The 21,609-nt window shown below is 44.8% G+C and overlaps 1 protein-coding gene across 1 annotated transcript in view; it reads right to left on the bottom strand.

The window, feature by feature from the left end:
* The window catches only part of PRRC2A (proline rich coiled-coil 2A), a 3,202,076-nt gene that overhangs the window by 1,693,196 nt on the left and 1,487,271 nt on the right, over nt 1-21,609 (bottom strand). Inside the window, exon 18 of the mRNA XM_044082142.1 lies at nt 571-2,736. Within this exon, the coding sequence (XP_043938077.1) occupies nt 571-2,736 (2,166 nt within the window). The remainder of the gene's footprint in view (nt 1-570; nt 2,737-21,609) is intronic.

The following is a 21,609-nucleotide window of genomic DNA, read 5'->3' as shown; positions in this document are numbered from 1 at the left end:
TTACAGGCAACAGCATGTACATCAGTAATCAGAAGCAGAGGGGAAGCTGTGAGTGACCACACAAATCAATAGGTGACATCAAAGTATGTACCAAGACTGTGCATTGTACATGCAAGTGCAGGCATCTTCAAGAATGGTCTAATCTGGTGGACAGGACGAATGCAAATCAATAAACCGTCAAGAAGGACCATGATGTTACACCTTCAAAATGTATAGTATAACAACATGCAATCATCCTCTTGCATTTCAGCCTACTGTGCAGTTCTCAGACTGAATATGGGCTGTTAGGACTCTCTCCATTTATGCTTAATCTTTCCAAAGCAAGTCCCTTTACTGGATATCAACCTTACCAACTATAATTCACTGAGGAGCAACAAGTACAAACATGTTTTTAAAAAACAGCAGCTGGACACACTTAAGGAACCAAGCTGCATCCAGTATGTTACTCTAAAGCGCAGAAAAATAAATAGGTGACACTGAATAAATAAAATACAAACATTTGCAATCAGATTTTAAATAAATAATGCAGCCCTGCTTGTAGTCAAATTCTAATTTAACACTATCTTTTACCTTTTATTTTTTGGAGAAGGCCAATTACGTTTCTCACTCCTGGCAGGTCCAGGGCCCCCACGTCCTGACCTTGGTCCAGGCCCTGGGTTTGGGCGTCTGTTCTGTCTGTCCATTCCTGGTCGCTGGCTAGAAAAGCTACGTTTTGACATTTCCTTTCTCTGGGCATGTGTTAAATCAATGGGTCTGCCACCACCACCAACATTGACACTACTTCCAGTGATCTGAAGACCACCTTTTTGCATTGCCTTTTCGCGTCGCTCCATGAAGTCACTGCTCTCTGATGCAGTTTCCCATTCTTCATTTGCTTGATCAGAATTCTGATTAGACATATCCGGGGACTTGGTACCAACCACATTGCGAGGAATCTCTTTCATTTCTTCTTTCAATGGCATAGACTGCAGTGTCACGGAAGTTACAGATGATGGTAATGAAGGCTTTTCAACATTCATTCTGGCATTCTCACGCTCCTGCTTCAGGCGACGGAAACGGGGAGGCTTATCTTGTTGCTGGGAGCGGCCATGTCGCCTCCTGCGGGGTGGACGGTCAGGTCTTTCAGATTTTGTGCATCTCGCATCAGAAGCTGGTAGAAAACGCTGATCAGTGACTACTGGGTTTTTTTCATTTTTTTTTTCTTTTTGCTCTTTCACGGTGTTGAATTCAAGTAGCTGTTCTGAGGTCTTTGTGGGTTCCCTTGGAGAAATCTTCTTCTGAGGTGAAGGTTTTAAAGGAGGACTCCAACCACTGGGTGGCCGCCCCCCACGTCCTCTTCTAGAAGGCACACCTCTAGGAGTAAAAACTCTGCCTCGAGAAGCATCAACTAACCTAGGGGGCACTTTGTCCATAAATTTGTTCTCAGCATGGCTCTTTTTGTCTTCTTTGGATTGATCAGCATGCTTGAAATCTGAGTGGCCCTTACAGCTTATGGGTATCTCTTTGTCAGAATGGGCCACATCGCTGGCACTTTCATGTGTCTCACTGCCAGTCTCTGATCCTCGCTGGCGACGGCGTTTTGGGATCTCTTCATACTCAGATCCCTCACTACGTGTCTCACTTGGGTTTCTGGCCCGAAAAGACCCTCTTGACATCCCATCATCCATCCTGTACAGTGGCTCCCGGAAGCTCCGAAATTCCCTGCTGCGTCCTCGGCCACCACGTCCTCTGCTACCGTAAGACCCTCTATAACCCCGGCCTCTTCCAAAAAATTCTGCTCGACCTCTGCTGTTCTGTCTCCGGCCAGAGTAGCCACCTCTATCATAGGAATACTCCCTGCGCCGCCGAGGTGGTGATAAAGGAGTGCTAGAATCCTTTCCAGGCAGATTTAATGGCTTACCTCTGTCTGTCTTACCGGCTTTTGCTTTCTCTCTATCTGTACTGTGTGCAACCTGACATTCAGACAGCAACTTGGGTACAGAGGGAGCAAGCTGAGAAACTTTAGAATCCTGCCCTCTGCTGCCTTCAGCCTTTCCTTCCTGTATTCGATCTCTGTTTCTCCCACCACTCTTTTCATCAGTGACCGTTTTCATTTTTTCACTCTCAGGTTTGCCATCATCTTTCTTTCCCTCTTTCAAGACAGCTCCCTTAATTGGGCCAGCTCGACGTGGCTGTTTTTCTCCAATATCTTCACGTCTGCTACTGCCAGGGCGTGGACCCCAACGTGTCTCAGTCTTTGGTTCTCTCCTCTGAGACCTGTGGGAATCCTGTCTTGAAGACTTTTCAAACTTCCGAACCTCTACCTCCTGCTTATTTTCCTTCACAGAGGTCACATCTTTTGGTAGAGAAGTTTCTGATGTTAATGGAAAGGACACTGACTTAGTAGTGCTGTTAGCTGAAGGCTGACTTGACTCCTTTAGGCAGTTTCTGCTCGTAGTCTCCACTTTGACTTCTTCACTGGGCTGTGGCGAATCTCGACGAATCAGTGATGGATCTGGTGCTCTCTGCTGAACTTTAAGTGGTGGTGGGGCATTTTCCAGGTGTCCACTTCGCCCATGCTCAGGTCGAGTTGTTTGTAATGATGCAGGCCATGGTGTACTCCTCTGCTCTTCCACTGGAAACCTCTGCATTTGAGCAGAATGCCGAGATCCATTCTCAGCAAAAGTCTGGAAACCAGCAAAGGACTGTGGAGATGGCAAAGCATCTTCACGAAGGCGTACTGGTGGCGTTTCACTTCTGTAGAGAAGAAAAAAAGAAAAACATTCACTTAAAAGCAACAGCAGCAGTACAAACAACACATAATACAAGTGATGCAATTGTATACCTTTTAGTACAAATAGAAGAGTTATTTCAAGGTTTGCCAATGCACTCACTATAAATCCTGTTTTAAAACCTCAATGAAATTCTGTAAAACCCTTTCCAATGATCTACATACCAAGTACAGCTGGGTGAGGTATTCACCATAAGGGGGGAGCACTGTAACAGGAAACCACATTTGGATTTACTGACTAGCAAAACTGCAATGGTAAATCACATATCTTAAAGCCGTTTTTCATCTGTGGAGGCCAGCACTACTCTTGCACCATGACAGGTGATGAAAGAGGAGTCCAAGATGCCTAGATATAAACAAAGTCAACAAACATTCTAAAACCATTTTTAATGTGGATAAAAAAAGAAGTTATGTACTCACCATAACGTTCCATCTGAGTAGTTAGACTTCATCTGTCATCAACCTGCGGGGTTATCTGATCCAGATCTGATCCGAGATGGCAGTTTCACCGGCATCTGATCAGAGCTCCAAGCTCCTCCCCTTACCCATAATACCCCTCCATCTCCTTCCTTCCCTCAGATCGAGTTTGCTATACCCCAAACATGAACCCGACCCTAAACCTTCACAAACATGGAAAAACAGGAGAGATGCAAGGAACCCTTCTCCTGTCTGCAAAGACAGAAAGCGCCAAGAGGAGGTCAGGGGGAAGGAGGGAGGGATGGGTGATGACAAATGAAGTCTAACTACTCAGATGGAATGTTATGGTGAGAGAACACAACTTATTTATCTGAAGTAGTTAACTTCATTTGATCATCAACCTATGGGACAGTGTCCCCAGCTACTGGCAAAAAACACTGCGTGGCCCTTATGGAAGGATATTTCAGAGCACTGCAGAGCCAAAGGATGCTCTCACTCTGAAAACCATGTCCAATTTATAATGAGAAATAAAAGTATGAGAGGAGGACTTAGTAGCCTCCGAAGAAATATTGTCCAAACGCTATAGACCAAAAGGCAGCTGACGTAGTCATGGACATGGAAGAATGGGCATTTATCCTACCCAGAAGAGATGTTTTTATTTTTGTAAACCTGAAGGATGCATAGAGAGAGAGAACCATCTGGCAACAGTCACCTTAGAAACCGGTTTGCCCAAAAAGGGCATAGCAAAAGAAACAACTGGTCAGACTTGCAATGGGCTTTAGTCCTGTGTAATTAGAAGCGTAATTGTCTATGCACGTCTAACAAATGCAATTTATATTCATCCCTTTTCTGAAAATTTGGAAAGAAAACAGGCAAATTGATTAATATTTGTTTCTGAAGCCACTTTGGGTAGAAAGGAAGGATTAGTAATGCAGGGAAACTCTGTCTTTATGAAAGATCACATATGGATGTTTTACAGATAATGCTTGAAGTTCCGATAGTCTCCTAGCCAAGGTAATAACCACTAAAAGGGCTGTCTGCATGATAAAAATTTCAAGTCTACAGAAGCAGCAGGCTTGAAGGGTGGAGCAACCAAGGCCTGTAAAACTAAGGTAAGATCCCACGGAGGGGTAGGATCCTTAACCGGGGGTCTTAAAAGAAAGGTACCTTTAATAAACATTTTGCAAAGTCTGGAGGAAGCTAAGGAAGCCATATTTTCACCTACATGAAAATTAGAAATGGCTGCCAGCTGAACTTTCACTCTAGATGAGCTGGCACCCTGCTGGAAAATGTAAGCTAAAAACTCAAGAACTGCTGGAATAGGAGATGTGAATGGGTCCAAGTTCCTCTGAGTAGCCCAGATAGAAAAACACTTCCATTTGCTACGGTAAATTTTTCTGGTGGACGATTTATGAGCTGCCACCAGAATAGACTTAACTGGGTAAGACAAACTGGGAGTCCTAGCAATCAAGGGAACTGGAGTAGCCAAGCCGTGAGCTTCAGACTGCCCAGGTCTGGAAGAAGGCCCCTCAAGGGATGTGAAATGAGATCCGGTATGGAATCCAGAATCCAAGGAGGAACTAGAAGATGCGACCAAAGACAAGGAAACCAGATTTGGCAAGACCAGAATGAGGCAATGAGGATAATTCTGCTCCCCACCCATTGAGCCTTCTCTAGAAATTTTGTCATGGGAGGCAAAGACCGGGAGGCCAAGCATGGACCAGAGCATCCCTGGTGGATTCCCCCCTGTGGGGGGATCAGAGCAAAGAACTCGCTGCACTTCGCGTTGGAAGAAGATGCAAAGAGCTCGCAGCAAGGCCGACCCCACTCGAGGAAGAGACACTCTGCTACTGAAGGACTCAGAGGCCACTCGAAAGGCATTAGAATAGTCCTGCTCAGTCTATCCGCCAGAATATTGGACAGACCCGGAATGTGCGTTGCTATCAGAAACCGTTTGCTGGAGATCGGCCATTCCCACACTCATGGCCTCGAGACAAAGGGGATAGGACCTGGTTCCCCCGTTTGTTGATGTACAAGACCACTGACATTGTCTGTCTGAATAGCAATTGTTCCCAGAGGGAAAAGAGCATGAAAGGCCTGCAATGCTAATAAACTGCCCTCATCTCTAGAACACTGACATGCAGTTTGGTCTCGGTCGGGGACCATGTGCCTTGGACTGTCCTGCCTGAACAATGCCCCCCCCCCCCTAATTGGGAGGCTTCCATGGTCACCATGGCTTGTAGCGGGGCTGCAAGAAACAGTCGTCCCTCTATGAGCTCTGAGGAACGTATCCATCATGAGAGACCTCCTGCATGCGTTGCTTATGTGAATAGGATGCGTCAAAGGCAGATCTAAAAGGGACCACTGGACTGCTAAGCACAGGGGAGAAGAGTAATGGTGGCTGCCATGGAACCCAAGGCTCTCAAAACCTCCTCGGCTGGTGGAAGGGGAGACTGCAGGATCACAGCTACATGAAGTTGTAGATTCCAGACTCTTTCTGGAGTCAAAAAGGCCATGGTTAGAGACGTATCAATTCTTGCTCCTATACAGTTCAAAACCTGAACAGGGTCTAGAGAAGACTTGGCTATGTTGGTTGTGATGCCCAGCAAGTCAGACAATTTCAGAAGAAAATCCCTGGCCTGACAAATTAGACACCTGGTGGGAGTGGCGAGGAGCCAATCGTCCAGGTACGGTTAGACCTGTATCCCCTGAAGCCTCAGGTGAGCCGCTACTACTGCCATGACCTTGGTGAACACCCTGAGGGCTATGGTGAGACTGAAGGGTAAGTGCTCGGAATTGATACTGACTGGCCCCTAGCCAAAAGCGGAGGTACCTCCTGGAGCGTCTGTGCATTTTGATGTGATAGTATGCGTCCTGGAGATCTATGGAACACATCCAGTCATTCTCCTGCAGTTATATCAGGATGGACTGCAGAGTGACCATCCAGACCTTTTCTTTGGCAACAGACAGGTTTAGTGCAGAAAGGTCCAGAATGGGCCTTAGGTCCCCTGTCTTTGGCACCAAAAAGAAGCTGGAACAGATGCCTGATCCGAACTGATCTCAGTGGACAGAGGCTGGATGACTCGTTTCTTTTACAGCTTTCCGATTTCTATAGCTGCTGCCTCCCTTTGTGTGAGCAGAACGTCCTGGAGGTGTTTTGGTGGAACAGGAGGGGTCAGAAAAGAAATTGTATAACCTCTGGATATTATCTGTAACACCCAACAGCCTGATGACATGAACTCTCATGCAGTCAAGTGCATCGAGAGATGACCCCTGACTGCCTCCACAGCAGAGCAGTCGAGCAACACCTCAGGGCTGTTGTACGTGGTCTGTCCGAGAATGGTTCTCGGGACCCAAAATTTCTCAGACCCCCCCCCCTGGGCCGACATCTGTCCTGACCACCTCGGCCTCTGGGGGAAGGCGAGTCCAGAGTGTCCCTGGAATACCGAGACTTCTGGAACCACATCTTATTTTGCCCCCTCTGATTCCTGGAAAAGGATCTTTGGGGGTTAGAGAAGCGGATTCCAAGGGCAGACAGTGTCTTCCTGTCCTCTTCACTCTGGACTAACGTTTCAAGAAATGTGTTTTCCCAAACAAGGAAGAACCATCATAAGGGGCATTCATGAAAGACGCCTTAAAGGGTTCTGTGAATTGACAAAGCCTGAGCTAGGCATGTCACCTCATGGCAACACCGAACCCAGCAGCCCTTGCTGCTCCTTCACTGGCATGTGACAGGAGGCGCATGGACGTATTCATAACAGCTTTGAGAGTGACCATTCTTGCTGTGAATGTGCGTTTATCCTCTGGAGACATGGACTCTGGGGGCGACTCAGTGAACTCCTTGACAAGGTCTCGCTGTAGTCTAGTAACATGGGCCAAATAATTCAGCATCCTTACAGTAAAGGTGGCTTAAGCACATGTCCACTTTCCCAGATGATCCATCGTCCTGGACTCTCGGTCGGGGGGATGGACCATAGAAATTTCTTGGGCCAGGTCTTTCTTGGTCGCAGTAGCTACCACCATGGTGTCCACAGGGGACCCATTGTTCCAGCTCGGTCTGTCTAGTGGAGGGCTCAAGATCTTATCAGGGTGCCTGGGAATTGGCTCCACAATGTCCGGCTCCTTCCATGCCCTGGTGGTAATGAGGTCCGCCAAGGGATCCACTGGGGGGCACCCAGGAGGTAGACGGGCCTGTGTCAAAGGCCTCCAGGAACCGACTCGTCTGAGTAAGGTTTGGGGGTGGACCAACCCCCCCCCCCCCGCTGGTGCAGGATTTCCATGATGTTTCCAAAGGAGACATCCTTGGTAGGTGATCTGGGGGAACCTTCCCCTTCCACCAAGTCGGTATCCTCAGTGAGGGACTCTGGTGATGAGTCCAGGTGCCTCCTTTTGCACGTTCACTTGTGAGGGATCTTTTCAGTGGGACTCTCCAAAGAGGGCTCAAACTACTAAGGGTTCCTCAAGGGAAATGGTCTGGGGCACCTCGAGCACAGGCTGTCCCTGCATGGGCAAAATGGCAAAAGACGCACTCAGAGGCGAGGGAGTCGGAGCAGAATCCGATCAGATGTCAAGGGCCTCGCTCCTCTGGAGAGAACCCTCTCCACCACGTTGAACGCTGAGGGAAAACAAGCTTCCTGAGGAACTGGTAAGGAGACTGCTCTTCTCGGATCTGTCACGGGGATCAGAGCCAAGATACCGAAGGGCAGACCTTGATCAGACTGTGTTGGCACCAACAGGGAAAGGCTCAACCCCTTGGATCAGATGCCCAGGCTCTGGCTCAGAGAGCCTCTCGGGTCCTAAACAGTCGGATCCGACATGCTCAAGGTAATGGCCGGCGTAGAAGTACCTGGTGCCATTGGCGGCCGGCCCCCTGACTCCGGAACCTCTCAGATCAAACAACTCCGATACCGGGAGTCAGATCGGAAAAGAGGATATCGAGGTAAAGAAGGGAAGCGAGCCTCCCCCTCTGGAGAGAGAGAGAGGGAGCTGGCAAGACCCCATTCTGAATCTGGGTGCGAATAAACCTTTGCATTATTTTGTCCAGGTCGGCTTTAGATAAACTACGGTTGGACCTCGATGAGGCCACACCTAACCACAGACCTTTGATCGGGAGGCTGAGTCCCGGCCTGGGAAGGAGAGGAGACCGTGGTGGAAGTAGACCCGTGACCCACAACAGAAAAAGGAGGCAACTGCCTCAGTCGCAGGCAAAATCCCTTAAGGATCAATTTAGCCCTACGATCCTTAAGGGCTCCAGGGTTAAACCCCGCACAAATGAACAGTCAGAAGATAAATGGGTGGCCTCCAGACACACCACACACTGTGTGGTCATCCACAGGGGACAACTTATGGCCAACACTGTGCATTTCCAAAAGATCAGCTTAGCCTGCTGATCAGCCATGTTCCACACACAAAAAGTTTAACCTAACGAGGTTGAACTGACTACCCAGCCCCAACACTCACACACACTCACAAGTTAGGGGAAGGGAGACTAGGCCTAAACTAGCTACAAAACACAAAGACACACTTTTCTGACGAATACGCGATGCAAAAAATGAGGGAAGGGGAGGTAAGGGACAGAAGGAAGCCTACCTACACTAAACGCAAAAACACCCACAAAAACTTGTTCATCTACCATGCTTGGAGCTCTAGACCACACTACTTGGCAAAGCCGCGGCAAACGAGATTTGAGGGAAGGAAGGAGATGGAATGGTATTATGGGTAAGGGAAGGAGCTTGGAGCTCGGATCAGATGCTAGTGAAACTGCCGTCTCGGATCCGATCTGGATCAGATATCCCCACAGGTTGATGATCAAATGAAGTTAACTACTTCAGATCTGTGTTTAAATTAGTTTTCTGAACTGGTAAACAGTACTAAAGAGCTTTTTACTTTGATTTTACTGGGGAAAATTATTTCATACTACTAGCAAATTTCTACCAGCTTGTGCTGTTTACAGTTTCCTGGGAAAGAGGCACCATTTTCAGCTTGACCATGGAGCAAACTTCCAGTCCTATGATCGTTCCTTATTTCAGCCATTAAAAAAAAAAAAAAGTTGAACAGCCTTTGCCACTACAGCAGATTAGCAACTTACATCAGACACTGGAAGGTGACTGCTGTGGCCAAAGCTGGTTCCTCACACCTCTGATCTTTTCCTTCGGATCCCTTTGGTGTGGCCCATACTGCCACTATGGATAGAGTGTTAGCCATGTCCTCAGTGGCTGTTGGGGACACCTCAGTGGAAAAGTGAGAGCTACTTTTGTCAGTGTTGGGAGAAGGGGTTCTTTGTGATAGTGCCCAAGTTCAAAAGGATTTTTCTTCACAACCTCTTATCCCTTCTTCCTCATTTGAGTTCTTTGAAAAGCTTAGATTTAAAATATGCTTATCACATTCCTAGCAATCGAGAGTTTAGACATATATTAAGGTTGTGTGTGTTTCTGGGTCACATTATCAGTTCTCTGCCTTACCCTTTGGGCTATCCACTACTCCAACAGTGTTCACAAAGGTTATAGCAAGCTGCAGGCTACAGGGTATCCACATTTTCCACATTTAGATAACTTGCTTACCTTTGCACAGTCTTTTTCAAAGTGTCAAGAATCTCAAACTTGGGTAAGTGACCTCCTATGCAAACTAGGATTTCAAGAAAATATTCAAAAGTATTTTTTGACTATCACACAGTACAAACAACTTTTATTCCACAGGAAAACAGATCTATATTTAGGTCTATTCTAGGGACTTTCCACTCACTTTGGTCACTGTGTGGGAATACTTCAGGATTCTGGGTCTCATGGCATCTATGATTCTCATGATACCTCTGGAAAGACTCCACATGAGAAATATAGCAGCAATACCCACTACCTTTTTTAGATTACAGTTCAGGGATCTATGAGAAGGAAAATCCTTTAGTGGAAACAGCAAATATCCCTGAATCCAAGTCTCCGCTTTAAACCCCTTACTCCAAAAGCAGTCGGTCACTACAGAGGCCACAGACTTTGCTAAAGGAGCAGTGTCAAGGAGGATAAACGTGCAAAATATCTGGGACAACAAATACAGACTAGCACAAATATAAAAGAGATGCTTGCCCTTACAAAGGCATCCAACTTTTTTGAATCACCTTTGGTCCCCAGGATCCTTTCAAGTTGGTACAGACAATACAACAGTGATGTAGTACACAAACAAGAGGGAAACTACAGTTGTGTAAGGACTCATCACAACAGCAGATGTCCTCCTGATAGTCGTTGCAGTATTCTTAACACATAGGTTATCATCGCTTTTGGCTGGCCAGGGTACCAAAGCTTCACCTCCCAGTATCGTATATCTAATATGTGACCTTAGTTTGCAAGATTAAGGATATTTAGACAGATGTACAAGGGTAATTCCCTCAGACCATCTCCAAGACACACAGTCCCTATCTGGAAAACCTCTCACATCATCCCACTTCATAAGGAGGTACCTCTACAGATCTAGTTACCAACCGATAGCCATACTCTCACCCCTATCTAAAATACTTGAGAAATGCATACATACACAAATTCTAGACTGTCTAACTAATAATGTACCATCGGAGACTCAACATAGGTCCGCCGCTTCCACAGCACCACCTCTGCTCTTATGTCTTTCACCAATACTGTAAAGCTCCACAGGAATAATGATAAATTCCTATCTGCCATTCTTCTTGATCTCTCAAAAGCATTTGAAATGGTCTCCCATTGCAAACTACTCAATGTACTGACAGATCTACAATTAAGTCACAGCACAATCACATGGTTCTGTGACTACCTTTCCAACCAACAAGCTGTGCAATGGCAACAAAACCTCTCTCCACTTCTCCCCGTTACCACAGGTGCCCTTCAAGGCTCCATTCTGGGACCCCTTCTTTTCTCACTATTTACCAACAAACGCCACACTTCCACAATTCATGCCTCTGTCATTCAGTACGCTGATGACTCTACTTTGATATGTTCAGCATCATCTCTACAACAGCTTCAACTTATTACTCAGGATTCCTTTTATAAGGTTGAGAACTGGCTAAACTCCCAACTCATCCTAAACTCAAATAAAACAAAACGTATGATTTTCCAACCCACCAGGCAAACAAGACCCATTTCCCCATTTAATATTCAATCCTTAAACAGCACATACATCTCTCCTGTAACCCAGACAAAATTACTTGGCATAATTACTGATACTAATCAAATTTGATATTCATATTGGCACAAACCATCAAGAAAGTACACAAAAAAAATTGGGCAGAAATAAATATCTTACCAATACCACAAAAGCTACCATTGCACAAACCCATCTTATTTCAGTTCTGCTCTATGCCTCACCCATTCTCATTAACCGAAAGAAAACTGACTTGGCATTATAACAAAATTGCTAGGCTTACCACAGACTCTCCTTTTAGGTCACACCACTGTACAGCACTCAAACAGCTGAAGTGCCTTAACTACCCCAACTTCTACTCTATAACCAACTCGCTTTAACCCACAAGATTTTTGTGCCAACCTAATAAAATCTCTTCCCTTCAGAATCTCCTCCTCCCCTACACAAGTAAAGTACAGTTTTGTACCTACCATAAATGTAGATGTTCGAGTGTCTTGACTGCTGCAATCATTACACTTGGGTTATCCTGCCATCAGGTGAGCCCGCACTCGGCCCGAGTTCCAAAGCCCTGGTCCGGCGTCGGTTGCTGTCGCCTCTTCCCTGATGTCAGTGCGCCAGGGGTATATAAGAAGCAGCAGATGCCATTTTCTTCAGTTTTTTCTTGCCCCAGATGTCAAGTGCCCCCAAAAATGGTAGGCAATACATATTGCTAATAAAACATACAGAAAAGATATAAATAAAACCTTCAGTAACCAGCAAATACACCACATAGGTAGTATAGGTTAGACCCAGATAGGAAAAAGGGCTGGCGGGTGGGTAACCTGGACTGCAGCAGTGAAGACACTCGAACATCTACATTTATGGTAGGTACAAAACTGTACTATGTTCATCGTGTTTCACTGCTACAGTCATTACACTTTGGTAGAATCCCAAAGCTGAGTTTGGGTGGCTGGCTCTATAGAGGATTTGGTGTGGCTATGAGGCCCTGCAGCACTGCAGTGGCAAAGCCAGCTCTGGATCTAGAATAAAGAGGCAAATTGTAATGCTTGGTAAAGGTGTGCACTGAACTCCAAGTTGCAGCTTCCAAGATATCTTTGGTAGGTACTCTTCTAAGGTAGGCAGTAGAAGTGGCAGTTGTCCCGGTGGAATGTGGTCTAATATTACTAGGTACAGGTTTCCCATGTTGTGTGTAGCAGAACCGGATACAGTGTCCTATCCACTTGGACATGGTCTGCTTTGAAATAGCCTTTCCCTGTGATCCTGCAGGATATGATACAAACAATTGTTCAGATTTTCTGAAAGCTTTTGTTTGGTCCAAGTAGAAGCGCGATTGCCTGTGTATGTCCAAGGAATGCAGAAGTCTCTCCCATTTATTCTGGGGATTTGGATAAAAAGTTGGCAAGTGAATAGTTTGGTTAAGAGCCACACTGGATAACACCTTAGGCATAAACGTAGGGTTTTTGTTCTTAAAGAAACCCTGTCTTGGTGGAAAATGAGAAAAGGCTCCACTGCCATTAGTGCCTGTAGTTCTGAGACTCTTTCTACTGTGGTTATTGCCAGAAGCAGAGCAGTTTTCCAAGATATATATTTTAACTGCTGAATTGGCTGGTTCAAAAGGAGGCAAAGTGAGCTTTTCCAAAACAAAATTGAGGTCCCAAGTTGGTATTGGTGCTCTCCGGGGCGGTCTTATGTTTTTAGCCCCTCTGAGGTACTGCTTTAGCAATGGGTGAGAGAAAATAGGAGGATCTGTGTTGTAATGAGCAGAGATGGCAGAAGCATGAATCTTAATGGATGAGAAGGATAGTCCTTTGTCCAGCATCTCAGTCAAGTATTGTAGTATTCTGAGGAATGTTAAGGACCAGAGGATCAAGGTTTTGAGCCTGGTTCCGGGCACAGAATCTCTTCCACTTTTCGGAATAAGATTTCCTGGTGCTAGGCCTCCTGGCCTCCAAAATGACACCCATAACAGCTTTAGAGAGAGAAGTTGTCTGTTTGGCTAATGAATCTGCCATGCAGCCAGGTTTAAGGTTTTGAGCTGATTGTGCAGTATCTGATTGTTTTGCTGAGTCAGAAGGTGTGGAATTTGAGGCAAAATTCAAGGTGGGCCTTGAGCCAAGTTCTTTAAGATTGGGTACCAATGCTGGTGTGGCCAGTCTGGAGCAATCAGAATCATCTGTGGTTTTTCTTGTCTGGCTTTTAGGAGTACCTTTGTAAGGAGAGGCAGAGGTGGGAAGACATAAACATTTAGGCTTTTCCAGCTGAACAAAAGAGCATCCACTTTCCATGCTTGTGTGTGATAAGTCCTCGTGCAGAATTTTTGTAGTTGGTAATTCAGTGGTGAGGCAAAAAGATCTATATCCGGGCACCCCCATTTTTGCATTATCATGCTGAAGACTTGTGGATTTAATTTCCACTCGTGAGGATCCATGATGTTTCTGTTTAAGTAGTCTGCCAGAGTGTTTTTCTTTCCTGGCAGGAATTGTGCTTGCAGATGAACTTGGTAGGTTAGAGCTGTGTTCCTCAAGGTCATGGCTTGTCTGCATAGGGGGGAAAGAATGACTGCCCCCTTGTTTATGTACCACATTACAGTGGTGTCGTCGGTCTTTAATAGTAATTGTCCTGGATGCAGAAGATCCTTGAAAGCTGTAAGGGCATTTTGTACAGCCAAAATCTCTTTTTGATTGATGTGAAGATGCATTTGGTCTGTGGTCCATGTGCCCTGAATACGTTTTCCTGCCATGTGTGCTCCCCAGGCGTAATTCGAGGCGTCTGTTGTTGAAGTCTGCCTGGCTGTGGGAAGAGTGAAAGGCTGACCCTTGTTGAGGTGACATGCCTGTGCCCACCATTAAAACTAATGTTGTAGGCAGGGAATTAGTGGTATTACTGTCTCCAAGCTGTGAGAATGTTGAGACCAAACACTTTTTAGGTACCATTGTAATTTCCTCATATACAGTCTTGCATATGGAATTAGTAGTATGCAGGATGCCATGAATCCCAAGGCCTGCAGAATTTTTCTTGCAGGGAGTTGGGACTTTGTTGCCATCAATTGAAAATACTGAGTCAGGTGTCCTTGTTTGTCTGGCGTGAGATAAGCCATCTGGGCCGTTGTATTTAAGCTGGCACCCAGGAATATTATCTCTTGTGAGGGCACTAGTTTTGATTTCTTTTCATTTACTGTGTACCCTAGGCAACTTAATCTTTTTATGAATGCCAGATGGTAGAAAAATGTCCTTGCTCTCTGCTTGAAGCAGGCAGTCGTCCAGATATGGATATATTTGAATTCCTTTTTGTCTGCAAAATGCAATTACTGATGTCAGGCACTTGGTAAAGGCCCTGGGTGCAGTAGATAAGCCAAGGAGCAGTGCAGATAATTGGTAGTGTATTGAACCAGCTATGAATCTGAGGTATCTTTTGCAATTTTGTCTGATAGGGACATGCAGGTATGCCTCTTTGAGGTCCAAAGTAACAAGCCAAGCTTTCTTGCCCAACATGGGAATGAGCTGTTGTAGTGTCAGCATTTTGAATTTTGGAACATCCAGGTAAGTATTTAGAGTGGAAAGGTCCAGAATGGGTCTCCAGGCTTTGTCCTTTCTGGGTACCAGGAAGAGTCTTGAGTAAAATCCTTGTCCTTTTTCCTGCTGTGGAACGTTTTGAATAGCTCTCATGTCCATGAGAGCTGTAATTTGTTTTTGTGCCTCTGCCCATTGATTTTGTGGCAGGTCTGGCATTCCTTTTAGCCTTGTAAAAGTGTGAAAGTGGAACCTGTAACCTTGAGACACAATATTCAGCACCCATTTGTCTTGGGTGATTGCTTGCCAGTTTTGAGAAAATAAAAAGTGCTAGTTCCCCCCCCATAAGGGAGCTGCCAAAAGGGAAGAGTTTGGCATTGGAAGGGGGAAGTCATTAGGACTGTTTCTTGTAAGGTTGTGATTTATCCTCACCTTCTTTTAGGTTTGAAGCACCCCACTGTTGTGGTCTGCAAGAACCTTGTGGCTGAGATCTGCCTCTTGGGCGTCTGTATCTGCCTCTTTGTGGCCTGACACTGGAAAGGACCAATTCTTTGTAGGCCAATTTCTGCTAAATCGTGGTGGCTGTACCTATAAGAAATCCTTCACTGTTTGCATAGATTTTGCCTTATCCTCCATTTTCTTCAATACCTCTTTTGCCTTAACACCAAATAAATTATTTTGCTGCAAAGGAGCATCCAATAATTTTGCCTTAACATGATCCGGTAAACTTTGTTCTTTTAACCAAGCATGCCTTCGAATCACAGATCCTATAACTGCTGCTCTACAAGAAGCTTCTAATGAATCAAAACCACATTGCAAAGTATGCTTTCCCACTTGTTCAGCTGCATGCAATAAATCCTGCATTTCCTTATAGTCAGGTTGTTCTGCATTTGTACTCATTTTCTGAGTTGAGACAGTAAGTATTGTTGATATTTAAGCATGTGAAACTGGCAATTTAGAGCTCTCTCTACTAAAGTTGCAGAGGTGTAAACTTTCTTTCCCCATCTGTCTAATGCTTTAGAGTCCCTATCCGAGGGAACTGGATTCTTAGCCGTGGAAGCCTTAACCCCTTTGGGACCCTGGGAAATAGTTTCTGGGTCAGCAACAGGGTTTTTATAAAGAAATTTGTGAGAGCCAGGGACTCTGTAGTACCTGTCTGGCTTGACTGGAGCTGGAGGTAAAGAATCAGGATTTAAACTAGATTCAGAGAACACATCATCCACAATGTCCAACACTGGCGGAATAGCAAGGGGCCTGTGCTGAGGCAGCAAAAGAAAGTCTCTGAGTCTTTCTTGGATTCTGAGTAATCATGGCCCTCCCAATGGAAATGCTCCCTTATGGTATGTAAAGTTTCCACAAAAGAGTAATCCTCAGGAGGAGAGGCTGAAGGAATTGATTCTTCAGCATCAGAATCCTCACAGGGGGGTAAAGAATATCCCTGGTCTGAAGAGGAATCAGAATATACTGAAACCTGGGTCAGAGGAATCATAGTCTGTATCCTGCCTAGGCCTTTTATCAGGAGGGGGATGGGAACCCCTAATCAGAGTTATCAAGTCTTCGGCCATCTTGAGCATCTGTTTTTTAGGCATGGAGGCCTGTCCAGGTGAATGCTGTATTTGCTTCTTTGTCTTTAATGTAGGCTTAGTCTTGGCTGTAGTTGCAATGGTAAGTTGAGTAGGCCTGAAAAGTAGGGAGACAGAAAATAATGGTCAGCTAGGAAAGGCATAGCACAAAGCAATAATAAAACTCTGTTTTAGGGAGTTTCGCATGGGATAGAAACTGAGGGGGAGAGAGAAAGACACAGGCAAAAAATAAGTGCAATGAGGAAGGAGGGTGGGAAGGAATACCGCAACAGTGATCAGTAGGACATCTACTGTCAAGTTCTTACACAACTGTATTACGTCCCAGACTGAAATCACTGTTGCTATATTCCTAAAACCTACGTTATTCCCAGAGTTAAAAGAAAAGGAAGGGTAGTTGCTTAAAAGGCAGTAGAAATGACCAACAAGCCAGACAGAACTGACCTAGCGAAGGCAACTCTGGACGATGAAAAGGCATCAGTCCTGTAGTGTTAAGTGAAAGTGTGCATGCAGATGACTGGGTGGCAGCTTCCAGTAAGGGACCACCATCCACACCTTTGTAGAAAGCTCCAGAGCCTGCTACTACTTTGGTAGAGTGAGCTTGAGGGTAAGAAAAACCGTTAACTGCATTTTCTAATGGATTTTGTTTTGTCAATACAGAATCTTAACTGTCTGCGAATGTCCAGAGAATGCAGTATCCTTTTCCCCCTAGTTCTGTGGGTTGGGAAAGAAAATAGGTAGCTTTATGACCTTAAGAGAGAGCTCGTTCACTACTTTAGGCATGAATGAAGGATTAGACTCCAGGGTAACCATGTCTTTGTGAAAAATAAGAAAGGGAAGAATGACCATACGTGCCTGAAGCTCAAACTCTCCTAGCAGAAGGGCCAGAAGTAGAATAATTTTCCAGTTGTAGACTTTGTGGTTTACTGATGATGCCTGTTTAAAAGGAAGGTAAGCTTTTACAGCACGAAGTTGACGTCCCAAGAAGGTGTAACATGCTTCCTAGGTGGTCTATGATGCAAGACCCATTTAAAGGAATAACCTGACCTCAGATATGGACACAAGTGGGAGTAACAGGTAAGCAAGGGAAGATGGCTGGCAGTTGGGCTTTGATGGAAGAAATGGCCCAGACCTGTATGCAAGAGCCAGTACAAATATTTCAGAATGGAAGAAAACTCTGATTGGTTGGGGTCCCTGTCCATTCCTTTGGTAACAATAGGAGAACCTCTTCCTTTTGGCTATACAAGACTTTAGAGTAGTGGGACTACTGGCTTTTTGGAAAACCTTATCCTCAAAAAATTGTGCCTATAAGGAATTAGAATCCTATCATCCACAGAGTAAGGTTTATGGATGACAGAAAGGGGTGACTGCTTCACCCCATTCTGTTGGGTGAAAAGAACTACTTGATGTGGCAGTTTGTAGTACTTGTTGCCTTCCTAGAAGAAAAAGAGGAGGGAACCAATGCTACTTTGGCCAAAATGGAAACACTATCAAGAGTTTTTTCTTTTATTTTGGGGGGGGGGCTTTAGAAGAACTCCTGGAATGAGAGGTAGTGGAGGGACAGGATACAGGAACTTCCCTGCCCACTGAAAGATGAAGGCATCTGTTTGAGTTAAGGGGAGTAAAACAGTGGAAACTGTCTTTGAAGGAAACTGATCTGAGAAGTCCCCGAACGGTGTTGAATGTCCTGGAAAACCTGTCTGTTCAGTATCCAATCATGAGGGTCCTCCAAGAACCTGTTTAAAGAATAAATACGAAGTCAATGCACCACTTCATTCTCCTGGTACCTTGGCCTTTTGCCTTCAAGGGATGAACTTTTCACATAACCAGCAAACCTTAAATACACATACCGTGATGGGTTAATTAATCAAACAATGGAATAATTAAACAATTAGACAACTCACCAAATATTACAAAATCCTTTTAACCCCACAACTAGATACTGTTTTAACAAAAAATCAAGAAAACCCCCCACATTTTGCATAGAAGAACCTATACCCGTAATAACTGGTCTTCCTGGTGGGTTCCACCTATCTTTGTGAATTTTAGGAACGGCAAAAAACATTGGGTCCCAAGGTCTCAAAATATGAAATTTCTTAACATCCAAAGCTGTTGAATTTTTGAAAATTTGAAATTCTAAACTGAATTTTTGAAGGCGGGGGAAGTCTGTGTATACATATTCACGCACTTAGTATGTAGTTAAACTAGTAGGGAAAGTTTGTACATATATATTTATGCATTCACATACGTATGCAATTTATGTATTTAAATAGAAATTTTATGTAGTAATTGTGGGGTCAAAAGGATTATACACTATTTGGTGGGTTGTCTAATTGTTTATTTCATTGTCCGATTGATTAATTAACCCATCAGGCTATGTGTATTTAAGGATTGCTGGTTATGTGAAAAGTTCATCTATTGAAGGCAAAAGGCCAAGGTACCAGGAGAATAAAGTGGTTCATTATCTTCTTGTGTTGCTTATTTTTTGATATCCATGTGTGACGTTGTTTTGGAGTACCCTGTTTAGAGCCTGTCAACACACTAGTCCTGTGATCGGATGTGAGCAACATGTTTTTAAGGGTGTGAAGGTCCCAAGACTTCTGTGCCAATCTGTGTAATTAGTAAGATCTGGCACCTCCTTTTTTGTTTATATACCACATTACTGATGTGCTGTTCATGAACACTCGCTGGGTACCTGGTTTCCAGAGTGTGAAAAGATAAGTGCTCCTTTAGTAATGTTGGCAACTATTTGCCCTGTACACTCTATGTGGCCTGTCCAGCCCCCCCCCCATACCTTGTCCGATGGATCAGCATCTCTGTATGTTTCCTATACTGCGGCTGGAGTGAAGGGAAACCTTGGGCTGTGTTTCATTTCTCCTTCCACCATTAGAGTTTTCGTCTGAGACAAGGTAAAGGTGGAAATCACTGTGCCCACAGGGTGGATGTTGAGATCAAAATGTTTTCAGGTACCATTAGATCTATGTCATATGCAGTCTGGCTAAGGGGAGCAGTGGGATAGTAGCTTTCATGAACCACAGAGGCCTTAGGATCTCCCTGGCTAAGCACTGGCTGATGGAGGCAATGCTGGGGAAGTAGTTTGTAAGGCTCGGCATCTTCTGTTGAGGTAAGAAGGCATGTAATATTTGTCTCTCTAGCCTGCAGACCAGGAAAAACTAAGTCACAAGATGGGTGCAGGGAGGAGTTTCTGTAGTTAACTGTGAACCTCTATTGAGGTGGAAGGTGAACTGGAGATGTTTGAGGATTTGAGGTAAAGCAATGACCTCATCTAAGTAGGGAAAATTATGAAATCCATGGGTTTGGTAGCAGGATAAATACTGGTGCCAGACACTTGGCGAAAACACTTGCAGCTGTGAAAATCCGAAAAGTGAAAGCTGTAAACTGATAGTGACAAGACCCTGAACAAAACCTAGAGAATCTCCTGCAATGTATCCAAATTAGTATATGGAGGTAAGCATCCTTTAGATCTAGAGACACTAGGAAAAACCTGGGGCAGAAAGAAAGGTAGCAGAGTGTGCAGCGAGAGCATTTTGAAAGTTTCCACTTTTAAGGTGTTTACTAAGGACAGATCCAGTATGGGTCTCCACTTCCCTTCTTTCCTCAATATTAGGAAAAGTCTGGAGTAAAACCCCCTTTCCCACAAATTCTTCTGGCATAGTCTACATTATAAATTGTGACCACAGTTCCTATAAAATGGGTGGGAGCAAAATAATCTGATTGTGTGGAGGTGAGGGTATGACAGGGGGAATCTGTACCCCCCCCCCCAAAAGGCATAACTTTTTTTTTTTTTTTTTTTAAGATAGCTAGCACTCATTTGTCTGTGGTAATCTTTTCCCAGGTGGAGAAAGATTGGGTCAGCCTTTTTGACAAGGGCAGGGTAGGGGAAGAAGGCCAGTGGGAAAAGGAGATTGTAGATAGATTTATCCCCAAAGGGAGGCCTTCCAAATGAGGCATCCCTCTGTAGTTTACCTGGGAATCTCTTTTTGGGAGCCTTCTTGTATTTCTGACTAGGCCAAGAGTCCCTTCTGACAAAACATGTAGGTTTGGTTGGGTAACTCCTCTGGTACCTAGACACAGAGGTTAAAATAAGCTGCCTGCAGTCCTTCATGGTTTTACCGTGCTCTTGAAGGGTTTTGAAAAGGTTGGGAGCTTAGGGACCAAACATAATTCTTGTCTAAAGGGGAATCTACTATTTTTGCTTTCAAGTCCTCAGGTGCAGGCTAGCTACATAACCAATGCATACCGGCGGCTTATAAAGCATCCAACAGCTGCAGTGGATGAAGGTCTACAGCATCATAACTACATTTAATGCTGTGTCTATAGCCTCTTGTGTAGCATGATTAATGATAACATTTGTTGATTAGAGTCAGTATCCTGCAAATCTACCACCACCTTATTTAAAGAATTGAGTATGAATATCAAGTATTTGATTATCTACATTTAGTAATTAATAGCCCTAAATGCCACAGCAAAAGTATAAATCATTTTACTCCACTTCTCCAAAGCTATTCTATCCTTGTCTTAAGGGAAGGAATTGGCAAGGAGTATAGAAGGCTTATTAGATTCATAGGTTCATATTAGGCTATCTGCCCTAGGGCATTTATAAGCCTAACCAGAGTGTGTTTGGCTTTCGCCACCCATTTTAAATTAATTTTGCTATGCCCTTTTTCGAGGTCTGTACACTGTGCCTCTGTCTAACAGCGACACAGAAGTGATACCCGGGGGTAAACCTACGATCTCCCATCCACTCATCAAGATTCCTCTTGAAGAGAGTCAACGAGGGACTCTGCCTAACCTGGATTGGGATTTTTTTCCAGAGTGAAGGGAGCCTCTGGGTTATGAATCTGTCCCTCCAGCATGTCCTATTTATTTCAGTGCTGAGGTTCAAGTCTCTTAAGCGTGTAGCTTGATGGGATTTAGATTTTCTGAGGTGCAGCATGTCCATTAATTCTGGGTTGGACATGGCTTTATACGTCAGGCACAGATTGCCCCTGAGCAGGCGGTATGCCACTGAGTAGAGCAGGAGTTTCTTTAACCGGGCAGCATATGGCATCTGTTTGAGCCCTTTGATCCTCTTGGTGAGGTACTTTTGGAGTCTTTCCAGTTGCTGCAGGTGTCTGGTAAGGTACATCCCAAAAGGGGCATTGTACTCGATTATGGGCCTGATGAGGGATGAGTAAAGAGGCACAATGACCTCCCCTAATCTAGATGTGAA

Source organism: Protopterus annectens, chromosome 9.part0 (genome assembly GCF_019279795.1).
Source record: "Protopterus annectens isolate FY-2018-M chromosome 9.part0, PAN1.0, whole genome shotgun sequence".
Lineage (NCBI taxonomy): Eukaryota > Metazoa > Chordata > Ceratodontiformes > Protopteridae > Protopterus > Protopterus annectens.
This window is presented reverse-complemented; position numbering and strand designations above follow the sequence as displayed.